At 40.1% G+C, this 13101-nt stretch overlaps 1 protein-coding gene across 3 annotated transcripts in view; it reads left to right on the top strand.

Moving 5' to 3' along the window:
- Positions 1 to 440: 440 nt before the first annotated feature.
- kif4a (kinesin family member 4A) overlaps positions 441 to 13101 on the top strand; it is a 24353-nt gene continuing 11692 nt past the window's right edge. The window contains exons 1-17 of one of the 3 annotated variants that reach the window (XM_031890354.1): positions 441 to 729; positions 3610 to 3749; positions 3834 to 3948; positions 5494 to 5684; positions 5788 to 5880; positions 5970 to 6136; positions 7195 to 7289; positions 7608 to 7727; positions 8131 to 8306; positions 8449 to 8510; positions 8764 to 8896; positions 9584 to 9642; positions 9720 to 9825; positions 10247 to 10321; positions 11526 to 11705; positions 11804 to 11907; positions 12402 to 12546. In XM_031890354.1, coding sequence (XP_031746214.1) covers positions 3633 to 3749; positions 3834 to 3948; positions 5494 to 5684; positions 5788 to 5880; positions 5970 to 6136; positions 7195 to 7289; positions 7608 to 7727; positions 8131 to 8306; positions 8449 to 8510; positions 8764 to 8896; positions 9584 to 9642; positions 9720 to 9825; positions 10247 to 10321; positions 11526 to 11705; positions 11804 to 11907; positions 12402 to 12546 — 1938 coding nt within the window. In that variant the 5' untranslated portion in view covers positions 441 to 729; positions 3610 to 3632. Of the gene's footprint in view, positions 730 to 3590; positions 3750 to 3833; positions 3949 to 5493; positions 5685 to 5787; positions 5881 to 5969; positions 6137 to 7194; positions 7290 to 7607; positions 7728 to 8130; positions 8307 to 8448; positions 8511 to 8763; positions 8897 to 9583; positions 9643 to 9719; positions 9826 to 10246; positions 10322 to 11525; positions 11706 to 11803; positions 11908 to 12401; positions 12547 to 13101 lie in introns of all 3 variants that reach the window. The other 2 variants (XM_031890353.1, NM_001006740.1) reach the window with 2 other exon arrangements.

Raw genomic sequence — 13101 nt, 5'->3', positions numbered from 1 at the left:
GCCTCCAGTTGTTTTTAGATTGTAATTAAGCTCATGACACTGAGGACTGCATTTAATCAAGTGCTACTAAACTCCGGACATGTCCGCGCCAAAAAAATACGCTTTTTCCCACGCCAGGCACAGCTACAGCAGTGACACAAGTAAGGGGCGTGGCTACTACGGAGACAGCGCATTAACCACATCATGTTCTCCTGCCCTGCCATCCCCATGATATATAATACCCCAGATTAGCGAAGAAGCATTTTTTTCTGAAAACTTAACTAGCTGAAAGCTCTAAATGGTGCGAAACGTGGGCTTGCCCTTCACAATGTGTCTGAACACATATTGGTGCGTTACGTTATGGCACTTTTTTACATGACTGCCCACAACAATGATGGAAGGAAAGGGCGGGACGTTCTGCGCTACGCACACGTTGTCGCTAGACAGCCCAGCGTGTAGCCGCGATCTGATTGGTCAATGCGAAGCTTTCGTATTTTGAAAACTTGGCGGTTGCAGTGGGAAGGTTCTATCCAGGACAGCAGAGAGTAAGGGCCCGTGGTGTAACAGTCTGAGAGGAAAATAGTAAGCCAGGCCGATTAGTGGGGACAGCAGAGTAACCCTGATACAGGAGGTAGGAGTTGCGGAGAATTTACTGTGGTAAGGACGCTGCCACTGAAAGAGTCGGATAGAAGCCCAGGGCTAAGCGAGAGAAGGCTGAGAAGAAGTGACATATCCCGGCGTAGCTCAGTGGTAAGAACCATCACCTTCCCGTACGGACCTATTTATGAGCGCAGCGCTTATTAAAACCGCGTCATATGGGGCCTAAAAGGAATTCATTAGAGGTGCATAATGCAGACTGACTGGCTTCTGTGCAGTGATGTAGATTGCATCTATATGAATTGCTAATTATTTGAGAAACCACATGAGGAATTAATGGTTCTGTATTTAAAATAGCAAAGTGATATTGCCAAGCTCAAGTCTGCCTGTGACCCCTCTCTCCTCAGCCCAAGTCTTAAAAATGCCTCCTTATTATGTTATAAGGATGGGTTTCATCCAAATACTGTTTGTACAAAATATAGTGTTAAACCTTCCAGTATTAATTCATTACATTGTGTTAATGTAATTTTTACTGAATGCCGTATTTGGCTGGTTGTTTCTTTTCCCTGCACTCCAGGTTCTCACTCCTGAAGCAATGTAGCAGAAGCCAGCTGATTCACAACCCTGCTACCAGGGAACAGAAAGGGATAGACATATCTTTCAGTTGTAATTACATTTTCCTTTGAATGGATTATTTGGAGAGGGCAGCTTATTCTTCTGGTATTTACCAGTGTTATAACACAGTTGATACAGAGAGTGACTATGTAAAATGTGTTTTTGCTAGCTCTCTTCCAGCAAATCCTGGTGTGCATTGTTGGTCCACAATTAAATATCAATTAAAGCATGTGTTTAGTCTGAATAACTTCCCTTTTAACTGGTTTTAGATTAACTTATTATACTTTTACACTGAATTTTATTCCATTGTCACTACTGAAAGCCCATAGTTTCACATAGCTGCATTCTTGTTTACATATTACTACTCTCCATAGGTTATATACAGACCAATGTAGGTATACGAATTGGTAAATGTTCCTCTAAGGCAGGGATCCCCAACCTTTTTTACCCGTGGGCAACACTCAAATGTAAAAATAGTTGGGGAGCAACACAAGCATGAAAAATGTTCCCGGGGATGCCAAATAAGGTCTGTGATTGGCTATTTGGTAGCTCTTATGTGGACTGACCGTCTAAATGAGGTTCTGTTTGGCAGTACAACTGGTTTTTATGCAACCAGAACTTGACTCCAATCCAGGAATCAAAAAATAAGCACCTGCTTTGAGGCCCCTGGGAGCAACATCCAAGGGATTGGGGAGCAACATGTTGCTCACAAACCACTGGTTGGGGATCACTGCTCTAAGGGCCAGCAGCTGATTCGCTAAACACATTTAAACACCGAGACAAGTTAGATAAGCATAAGTGGAAAGTGCTGCAACACCAGGATGCAGCCACACAAGCTAAAGTTTCTGCGTCGCTGCTCTCCATGGGTCAGTGCTGGAGGCCAGTGGAAATCAGTGAGTATTGCAGTGCATGCCATCCGACTAGCTAAGGCATTAGCAAGGATATTGCTAGCTGCAAAGCCTCTGACTCTCCCAGTCTCCCCATTGCTACTGTAGTATTGCTTCCTGCAATATCAGATGGCTTAGTAAAATATAATGTAAGGAATAGCACTGCTGTAACAGCAAGTCTGTACATTTCTGTGCGGTTGTATTAAAGGGAATGCAACTGATAGCATATTATATTGTTGCGAAATATCTATATTTGCCTTTGTGGTATGGCAAATACAGCCATATGTCTCATTAAATCCCTAATGGCTGTATTTCAGGTGGTAGCCTCAGCTTAAAGGGCAGCAGTATGTCCTGTTACAGATGCCCATAGGGACTCATACTAGAAGAAACAGGCAGGCACATCTGGGATCCCTTTTGCGTCAGTAAAGTTTTCAAAAAAGCAGCTTGTATGTTGATAAAGGTATCAATTTCATAAAAAATAACTGCAACAGCCTTACGCGTTTCGTACCTACCAGGGTACTTAATCATAGGCTTAAAGGGCAGCAGTATGTCCTGTTACAGATGCCCATAGGGACTGCCCAAGTGAGTGTTCCCAAGTGGGTAACTGCCAGCACCTGCCATAGTTACGGTGTTTCCCATTCTTTTCAGTTAGAAGCAGTGACAGACAGTGGGGTGTTTAGACTGTGTTGGTTCTCCCTGACAAAACTGTTAGATCTCCTGGTGTGACACAGCCATTAAAAAGACATTTGTTTTCTTTTAGTATAATATATTGCACTGGAGGAAAAACAGTGGCTGAATTATACTGGCAGTAGGGTACCCTCTTTTTATTTTACACCAGCTGGACGTGAACCCACATGCTTTAAATCTGTGGTTTTCAGAAATACAGTCTGTTATTTATTTGGCCCCTCTTGGGCCTATTTGTTTCATAATCTAAGTTCTTCAGTCCGGACCCCCTTTTCTACTGCTTTAGGCCCCCTTGGGAGGCCCCCCCCCCCCCCCCCAACTTTGGAAACACTCCAAAAATGCATACGGTCCCTGAGCTGGTGACTAGCTTGCTCCATAGATGTCTTAGGCTACATGCCCATGGAGCGGTTCAGTCGCCCAGGACAGAGCTCTATCGCAAGCGTTCTAACTGCTCCAAGATGCCTTACCACCAGCAACAAGGAGTCGCTTTGGTTTTCCAAAGTAGTGTAAAGTTGCCTGCAGGAGAAGACTTTGTGCAATTTCAGAATACCAATGCGATGGCCTTTTCACTGGCAACTCATATTGCTGCCGGTGGAAAGACCTTTCGGAACGGTTGGTGTCTGTGATAGCAGAGATTTGTCGCGAAAGGCTGAACCGCTCTGTGGGTCCTTAGCGTAGTGTATATTCTGCTTCCTGAGCTCTTGAACTGCACATTTTTTTACTGCTTATAATCTATACATAATTGTTTGCCAGGCTTCCTTTGTCATTTTTGTTTGACCTTTGTTTGTCCTTGTCATTTTAAAAGAATTTAATGTTTATATATTTTAATGACTTAGTATCTGTAAAGTTTCAGGCCCTCCTCTGTGTAAAATGGGGAAGGATGAGGGCATCCCCGTAAGAGTTGCCCTGCGCTGCCGTCCTCTGGTGCCCAAAGAACTTAATGAAGGGTGTAAGACATGCCTAACATTTGTACCGGGAGAGCCACAGGTGAGTGCAATGCCTTTTTCTTTATCAGCCCCCTTATCTACAGTAGTTCATTTACACACTGAACTTGTACATTATATTTTTCAGGTGATAGTGGGCACAGAAAAATCCTTCACTTATGACTATGTTTTTGATCCATCAACTGAGCAAGAGGAGGTATATAACTCTGCTGTTGGCCCTCTAATTAAAGGATTATTTAAAGGTACGTTCATGGGCTGCAGCTGTTAGACTTACCTGCCAAAATAAGTATTATGGCAGCACAAGCCAATACATTTATCTTTATTCTTGATATACTGGGGTGGGGAGTATTTAAATTGGGCCACTTCAGTGTCAGAAAGTGGAACTGTTGGGTATTTCTTGGTGTTGTTGCACTGGCACAAGCTTTACCACTTATGACCAGTTATTTACCAATTATAAACTGTCTAGTATGTGACAAACTTGGCAAATAGTGTTAATTTTTCCTAAGTGCAGTGGCCCAGGACAGGAATAGGCAACTTTTGCTGCTCTCAGGTTAAATGAAATGGAGCGTGCAAAAGGCAATAGAAAATTGCAATTGAAACAAATGTTTATAGAAAAACTCAGCCACCTCTTGGTATCATTCTAGTGTGGTAAGAAGTTTTTACAAAAATTATTGTAACAAATTGTCATTAATTTTCCTTGGCTGTTTATATTGTTGTTCTGCTATATGGCTCTGTTGTCTTGGTACACATTTGGTCTGTACAAGCAGGCCATCACTGTAAGGTGGGCTTTCAGTGGCTGCATTGATATCTGCCTTTATGAAAGGGGCTCACATTAATGTTTACTTTTAAGTATAGTATAGAATGTCCTATAAGTAACTTTTTTAATTTTTTATAGGTTTTGATAATTTGTCTTTGTCTCATTCTGGATATCAGATGGGGGTCACTGACCCCAGCAGGCAAAAAAATGAATGCTCTGTCATGCTTCAGGTTTATTTGTCGTTTTCTAAATGTTATTGCTTTATTACCTCTATTTCTATTTAGGCAGTATCCTAGTCATATTTCAGACTCTCATTTAAACCTTAGCCTGGTTGCTAAGGTAAATGGCTGCTGAACAAAAAGAAATTATTTTTTTGCACTATTAAGTTAATTTAGGTGAACTAACCATTTAAGTATGCCCTTGTGCTTCATGTGTGCCTAGTGTGGTGCTAGGCCACCCACACTGGGAAGGTGCTAATAATAAAGCAATAATGAGTGAGACTCCCTACTCCATGCGTTTGACATAGGAGTGGTGGACGCAACTCGCCCACCTACGTCACACGCATGCACCTAATAAGCGAGTTGTGCCACTTGCTCGTTATGCCTGTGCAGGTGCCACGACATGGCTGCCCATACAGGGAGCTCCATAATGGTACAGGGCCAGCTTAGCTGTCTCTCAACTGAAGTGCAGGCTGGGGGAAGCAATTTTCTGGTGCTAGGTTTGTTTTAAATGATTTTAGCAGACTTAAAATGCCTCTAATAGGATTGTTTTGCCTCCAATAAAGATTTATTATATCTTAGTTACTATCAAGTTCAAGGGACAAGGGTAGAAAAAGTAAATTTTCAATAAAGAATTACTTGCTTATAATGGAGTTTATGGGAGATGGCCTTTCCTCAATTCTGATCTTTCTGTAAATCTGCTTTCCAGATAACTGATCCCATACCTGTACTGCAATATTTTCATCTATATGCATATAGTATTGGCACAATGCCCCATGGTTTGCCAATGTTAACTGTATGTTTCTTCTCAGGATACAATGCCACTGTATTGGCCTATGGGCAGACTGGTTCTGGAAAAACGTATTCAATGGGAGGAGCTTACACTCACGATCAAGAGAATGAGCCAACAGTGGGAGTTATCCCAAGAGTTGTTAAAGCTCTCTTTAGAGAAATTGAGCAGAGGTCTGAATGGGAGTTCCATTTAAAAGTTTCTTACTTGGAGGTGAGTTTAAAGGTTATTCTGACCCTTTGGATCTTTTTGCTTTAATCGGCATTTGGTCTACACCTGCTGTACATGCAATTTGAATTTTCTGATTGTTTTTCAGATCTACAATGAAGAAATCTTAGATTTGTTGTATGCTGCACGTGACAAGACTAATGCAATCAGCATTCGGGAAGACCCTAAAGAAGGAATTAAGGTACTGCTGATGCTGTGAGATTTTTTTTTTTTTTTTTTTCCCCTGCTCCTTTGTCTTGTCTGATTTGTCTCAAAATTTATTTCTTGCAGATTTGTGGTTTGACGGAGCGGGATGTTAAGACTGCCCTGGACACAGTGTCTTGTTTAGAGCAGGGGAACAGCTCACGTACTGTGGCATCCACCGCCATGAACTCCCAGTCCTCTCGCTCACATGCCATCTTTACAATCTCTATTGATCAGAGGAAGGAAGGGGACAAGTATGTAAAGCATAATTACTTTTAAATAACTTCTCTTCCATGTTAATGTTTGTAAAAGTACAGAAAAGGCCAGGGGTTAACCCTATGCCATGGGTCTTTGAACTTGCCATGAGTGCTAAATAAAAACGCCAAACATAAATCTGAAAAACCTGGAACCAATAAAGCTACATCATTAGCACAATGTAACATTTTAGGCCATGCATTCTATGGCCTGTGGCCCATAAGGGGTTGTCTTATTTTGCTTAATGAGACATCATGCTAACCAATTATGGATTAAGATAACAATACTTTTATAGCTTATCATTCTGTGCTAAACAAAATTCTCTGAGCAAGAGTTCCGCCATTGTCCTGGTAACCTAAAAATGAATGGAGGTTTTTACTATTGGATGGATGACAGTGTAACTTAGCCAACGTAACTGCTCTCATTAGTAAGTAATTTGTATGCAGCATATTTGGCACCAGTAATTTACTAAATTATAGGAAAAAATAAATTTGAGCCTTTCATTGAAACAGTACATTTCCTTTTATCGTGCGTGTGTATGAACCAGAAAGCAGAATGTGGCTTTTCATCCTACATATTTACTAATTAAACAATAGGCAAAACGTTTGGTCAGCACAAGCCCTATTCATTAAACTAATGTTGAAAAAAAGGTCTGCTGTCCCTTTTAAGAAAAAAAACCAGGCTTTTAAATATATATATATATATATATATATATATATAGTGTGTGTGCAGTACAGGAAGCACTCCTTCAATCTGTAGCGATGCCCGGGTGCCAGAGCAAGGAATACAATAAACATAACAGAGTGACAGCACTCACGGGTTTTCACAAAGATAATCAAAAAGATAACAAAATTGCTAGATGCAAATAGTGAGGTTTTTATTGGTCCAATAAAAACCTCACTATTTGCATCTAGCAATTTTGTTATCTTTTTGATGGTATGGTATGGATGGATGGATGTTCACATAAGGACCATTTAACAAGAATAAAGCAAGTTGCCTGTATATATGTTTCTTTATGCTGTAAACATTGTATATATGTTCAATTTTAATCTAACAGAAACAATAGCTTTCGCTCCAAACTGCACCTCGTTGACCTGGCAGGTTCAGAAAGGCAAAAAAAGACTAAGGCTGAAGGCGATCGACTCAAGGAAGGTGAGGCTTATTTTCAGTATTTGTCAATGAGACCTGAGATTACAACCCATGCTTGTATTGTTCAAGTTCCAGGATAATGTATTTTCCCGCACATTCAGAACAGTTCCCCCATAGATTCTTGCCTGTAGTAAGTTATGGGTTGGATCAAATATTACACCGATGGATAGGAATAATTATACATTTATATAAACTAAAATCAGTGGAGAAGCAAACAATGTAATGGTGACCCTTTTAATCTTTTGTTTTCCTAATAGTAGTTAAGCAATCGGGTTTATGTTGAAATGTCTGACCGTGCTAAGCAATGTTATTTTTATGTAGGTATCAGCATTAACCGAGGCCTGCTGTGTCTGGGAAATGTCATCAGTGCCCTAGGTGATGAAAACAAAAAGGGTAGCTTTGTACCTTACAGAGACTCCAAGCTGACTCGTCTACTGCAGGGTAAGTTCTTGCTATGGCTTTGCACTGGCTTTTGTTTTTGGAGCTGGCCCCAAGGCTTTAACATTTAATATATTGCAGATATTTCTTTTTTGCATATTAAAAGCCTATTTATAAGTTGTGTACCCCAAACTTAGAGGAGAATTTACACCATGGTGAACTTGGTGAATGTATAGAAGCCATGGAAGTGTGCTAAGCTGGCATAGTTGTGCAAACTGAAATGTGTTTTACAGTTTTAATAACTATGGTTTACTATACTTTACACAATTTTTATTTACAGCTGCACTATTGCAATCTCTACAGTGCTTTAAACCAGTTTTTATTTCTTCACCACTACGTATGAACCTTAAAATTATTTTGCTTCCTAAATTTCAAATTTGGTCACTTTCCTCCTTACATTGTGCAGATTCTCTTGGCGGTAACAGCCATACTCTTATGATCGCATGTGTTAGTCCTGCTGACTCAAACATGGAAGAAACTCTAAATACACTGAGATATGCTGACAGAGCAAGAAAAATTAAGAACAAACCTATTGTCAACACTGATCCCCAGGCTGCAGAGCTACAGCGACTTAAACAACAGGTGATGCTCTGCCTTTGGAAAATATCCTATTGCTTTAGCTGCACTAAGAACTGTTCTTTCCAATGTTCTATATCTTTGCTATCATTCCACATATCTTCTATGATCCATAATGCCCCAAGGGCTGTTGCTTTTCGTTTCTTAGGTGCAAGAATTGCAAGTCCTGCTGCTTCAGGCCCACGGAGGAACTCTGCCTGTTTTGAACAGGTAAACAATTGAAAAGTGTCTAAGAACTAGCCATTGCATAATCACCCCTTTAAGTCAATTACTAGCCAATTTTCATTGGTCACACCTCCTTAGCCTCTCATAGTTCCACTTCTGACAGGTGCATGTAAATCAGTACCTTACATAATGTTCCTTTATGTCAATACACTTAATCAGTTTGTGTTTTTTCCTAAAGTATATGGTACTAGAAGGAAAAGGTGCAAAATACATTTGGTAATGTTTCCTGTTTGTTTAGCATGGAGCCATCTGATAATCTCCAGTCCCTATTGGAGAGGAACAAGAATTTAGAGGAAGAAAATGGGAAGCTGAGTAGGGAACTAAGCGAAGCAGCAGTACAGACTGCACAGTTCCTAGAGAAAATTATTCTGGTGAGCTAAACTTTGTGTGGCTGACTTGCTATTGTGGAAACCCTAATTAATGTATGAATAAATGCCAAACTTTAGAATTTAATTTTTCTGCACATAGCTTTGTACCTCTGCCTTTTTAGAAGGGATATATACCCATCCTGTAACTTAAATGCAAAGGGTAATACAAGGCCCGTTGGCACCTCCCAATTGCACTGGCCCAGGAATATTTATTTCATATGCATCCCTGCATTTTTTCAGTCTACCTTGCACAATAAAAATGCATCTGTCCCCCCCCAGGTGTATTTACTTTAAATTATACTGATGCAAGATCTCTCCTGATGTTCAGTTAAATTACTTTAATGTGAGAGGAGGAATAGAACTAAGTAGAGAAGCATCAGGAGATGCTTCCTGTATTAACACTAAACTACCAATCTGGCCCCCTCCCCCACAGCAGCAGGGAGGGCTCCTGTTGAATACTCATGATATTTTTTATATGGTTATCCTAAGCAATTTTACATTGCCATCCATGTCTGTATATGTTCCCTGCTCTTGATTAAGTATAAAGAATGGCAACTACTTATGTAGGAGTATCTGTATATTACCTAGTAGGGGTATTATTATATTTCACAAATTTTCCCATTAATAGTCAAGCTTTAAAATGTGTACTCCTCTATAAGTATAGCTTGATTTTTCTGAATTTTTCTGCAGACTGAACAACAGAATGAGAAACTGGCCAGTAAAATTGAAGAGCTGAAGCAACATGCTGCGTAAGTTCTACTTCCCTTGAAATAATTAATACAGGCTTGCTTCCATTCCTTTATTTCACTTGACCTCCTTTCTTTAGGTGCAAAGTGGACCTTCAGCGATTAGTGGAAACACTGGAAGACCAGGAGCTTAAAGAAAATGTGGGGGTTATCCTAGACTTGCAGCAGGTCATTATGCAGCTCCAGGTAAGGCTGCTAAGTCTACTTTTCATCTTGCCTCATGTGTCTTCCATGTACTTGGCAAATTGATTCACGTCCTCTAGAAAATGAGCTAGAATTCTTTCTCAGCTGTTTTTAATACTGGTTATAGTCAAAGTCCATCTGTTATCAAAACAGGTCATACTACAGGATTTGAAATAAAATCTAATATTGTATGCATAGGGGACTAATGTGGGTTAAATTGAACCCAGTTCTTGACTTTCTATTTAAATTGTATAACAAAAATGCTGTATTCTGGCATTGTCTAAACTTGTAATATACTTGCTTAAAACATGCACTTGGGATAAGTTTTTAACTATTCTGTTTATATTCAGTGTGTTTAATGTCTTAAGTTGAGTTCCTGTGTTGCGTTTGTTCTCCAAGTGACACTCTGAACTTTCTATTACAGGACGAAAGCTCTGGGATAGCAGCCTCTATTGAGGCTATGACTGAAGTGGTTGCATCCTCCCCAGAGTCGGAAGAGGTAAGACTTTATGGGCTGTACTGTTGGTCTGTCAGTCTTGAGGGTTATTGATTATATGGGGAATGTTAAACTTTGTAAAATATTTAAAATAAGATATATGCCTCACCTGATCTGTAAAGTAATTTCTATAATTTGGGATGTTGGGACTATAAGGGGACGTAGGTTCAATGTAAGGAAGGCAGTACAAAACAATAATTAACATGCCCCAAAATAGGAACTAGGGGTAAGCAGCGGCTGTATCAAAGGCTTATCCATTTTGGAGAAAGTATGGGGGCTATTGGCAAATCCTTTCTTCCTGTGTAAATTGATATGTGGTAGTACTGTATCATGGATGGGTGTAGGTATACAGATTGCCACCATTGCAACAAGTGCCCAAGCCCATTTCAGCAGACCACCCCCCAACTCATGCTCTACCCCTGTCACTTCTAACAGAGTATCATTCTTATGCCCTACAGAAAGTTGATAATTCCCCTTTTTTGCAAAGCCCAACCACACACCTACCTAGATCTGTTACAGCTGGGCTTTCAATACTACAGACTACTGTTATTCAGCAAAGGTCTCTGATAATGAAACCTCTTGTGTCCATCCTTATGTAGGCCTGTGACAGTGCTGTCAACTCATATCCGTATTTGTCAAGGAAATGTGGCTTGGAGTTGAAATCCATGGGACTTTTTTTTTTGGCTGTTATCATTAAAGGGCTGGTTAACTTTTAATACGTTACAGAACAGCCATTTCTAAACAACTTTGCAATTGTCTTTCTCTTCTTACTTTCCAGCTTTCAAAAAAAGGGTCACTGACCTAAAACTATTGCTCTGTTAGGCAACAATTTCTATTCAGGCCATCTCCTATTCATATTCCTGGCTCTCCTTCAAACCACTGCTTGGTTGCTAGGGTAAAGACCCTAGCAACCAGAGCTGCTGAAACCCCAAACCAGAGAGGTTCTAAACAAAAAGCTAAATACCTGAAAACCATAATAAATTAAGACCAATTGCAAATTGTCTCAGAATATCAGTCTACATCATGCTAAGTTAATTTAGCTTGTGAAGTGCAAGTAGAAAAGATTTCATGACAGAATGTGACTGCTGAGCCTTTTTTTTAATGCTGTGCTAAATTATGGGCACAGTGTGCTCTGCTTGCAAAAAAATTTATCATTTTCATCTCCTGGGTAAAGTAGATCTAATCTTTTCCTTATTCCTATTTGTAGCCTAGGGACTCCGGAGAAAAACGGTCCTCTGATGCATTCACTACTGACCATGCTTTGCGTCAGGCCCAGCTGTCTAAGGAGCTGATAGAATTAAACAAAGCTTTGCTGCTGAAGGAGGCCCTGGCAAGGAAGATGGCCCAAAATGACAGTCAGCTAGAGCCAATTCAGAGCGAGTACCTGGTATGTAACATGTTAGTACAACTTGTGTGGGCTATGCATGGCATGCAATAATGTAATTTTAAGGGTTTTTTTTTCTTATCTAAAAATGTATTTTCCAGAATAATATAAAACAGCTCGAGTCTGAAGTGGGAGCCCTGCAGAAAGAGAAGGAGGACCTTATTATGGCACTTCATTCAGCCAAAAAAGACACCAACCAGGCTAAGTGAGTCAAATCTAAATTTTATTTTTTTTCATTGTTTTTCCAAGTTGTCCTCTCCTAGGTACAAAGCAAAACCAATCTAGCAGCATTTATCAGCCCCATAAACCGATTTGTCATGAGTTCAGTTTTGCTAATGATACCTTCCCTTAAGGGTTAAAACAGAAACAACCCAAATAACGTTTAAAACCTGCATTTTTTTATGTATATTTGTTTGTTTTATACTGCTAATATCGTGACTTTGCAACAGCAGTGCTCCCTGTTTATCTGTTGGGCTGGGCAGAACAGCCAGCCAATGCAGTTTTATTCCAACATTTTGATCTTCCTTGAGACATTTGTCAAGGTGACAAGAGTGAAAACCTCCAAACCATATACCCCTCCCCCAGAAAATGGCGCCAATTACACAACATTGAACAGCCCTGATGTAGAGAGTGCAAATGTAAAGGCCCGCAGGTTCTGCATTTAATGTTTTTTTTCTTAACGTGTTTTTCGGCGTGCAGACTAAGTGAGCGACGTCGCAAGAGACTCCAAGAACTTGAGGGTCAAATGACTGAACTTAAGAAAAAGTTAGGTGAACAGTCAAAGCTCCTGAAACTCAGAGAGTCCACAGAGAAAACGGTCACCAAACTGAACCACGAGATCCAGGTAAGCAAAACACTTGTTTTCTTAGAGCAAGGTAAATTGCTGTTTATAGACTGATGTATGTGTGTGTATGTATACGTGTGTGTATATAATATGTATAAATTAACATAATAAAATATTGTAGATTATATATATATCTAATAAAAAAAATATAATACACATACACAAGAACTTTGGTGTAAAGCTTTTGCCAGAGTAAGACAGCTAGTGGTTTTGGTCTAAAAAAAACTAAAGATATGCACCTCAAAATTGTCCCTTTGCTTATCCTTCACTTTTGCACAGTGCTGGGGGAGGCGGGGCTGTCAGTGACCCCCTATAAACACTACAGCTGCTTTTTTACTTCTTAATATGATGCCACACAAGTACTGGCAGCAAACTTAACTCCTATTGGCTGTGCCTCCTGTCAGTCTGGCACTGTTTCCTTGGTCTGTGACTGCTGCAAACCTAAAATAATTGTTAGATTTGTGATATCTGTTTGCCTGTGCCTTTGCAAGGGAGAAATTTAAAAAGTAGCTTTTACAGTGTATAGCAATGCTGCTTTTGCAGTGCTAGGGCGAC

This window comes from Xenopus tropicalis, chromosome 8, assembly GCF_000004195.4.
Source record: "Xenopus tropicalis strain Nigerian chromosome 8, UCB_Xtro_10.0, whole genome shotgun sequence".
NCBI classification, from domain to species: domain Eukaryota; kingdom Metazoa; phylum Chordata; class Amphibia; order Anura; family Pipidae; genus Xenopus; species Xenopus tropicalis.
This window is presented reverse-complemented; position numbering and strand designations above follow the sequence as displayed.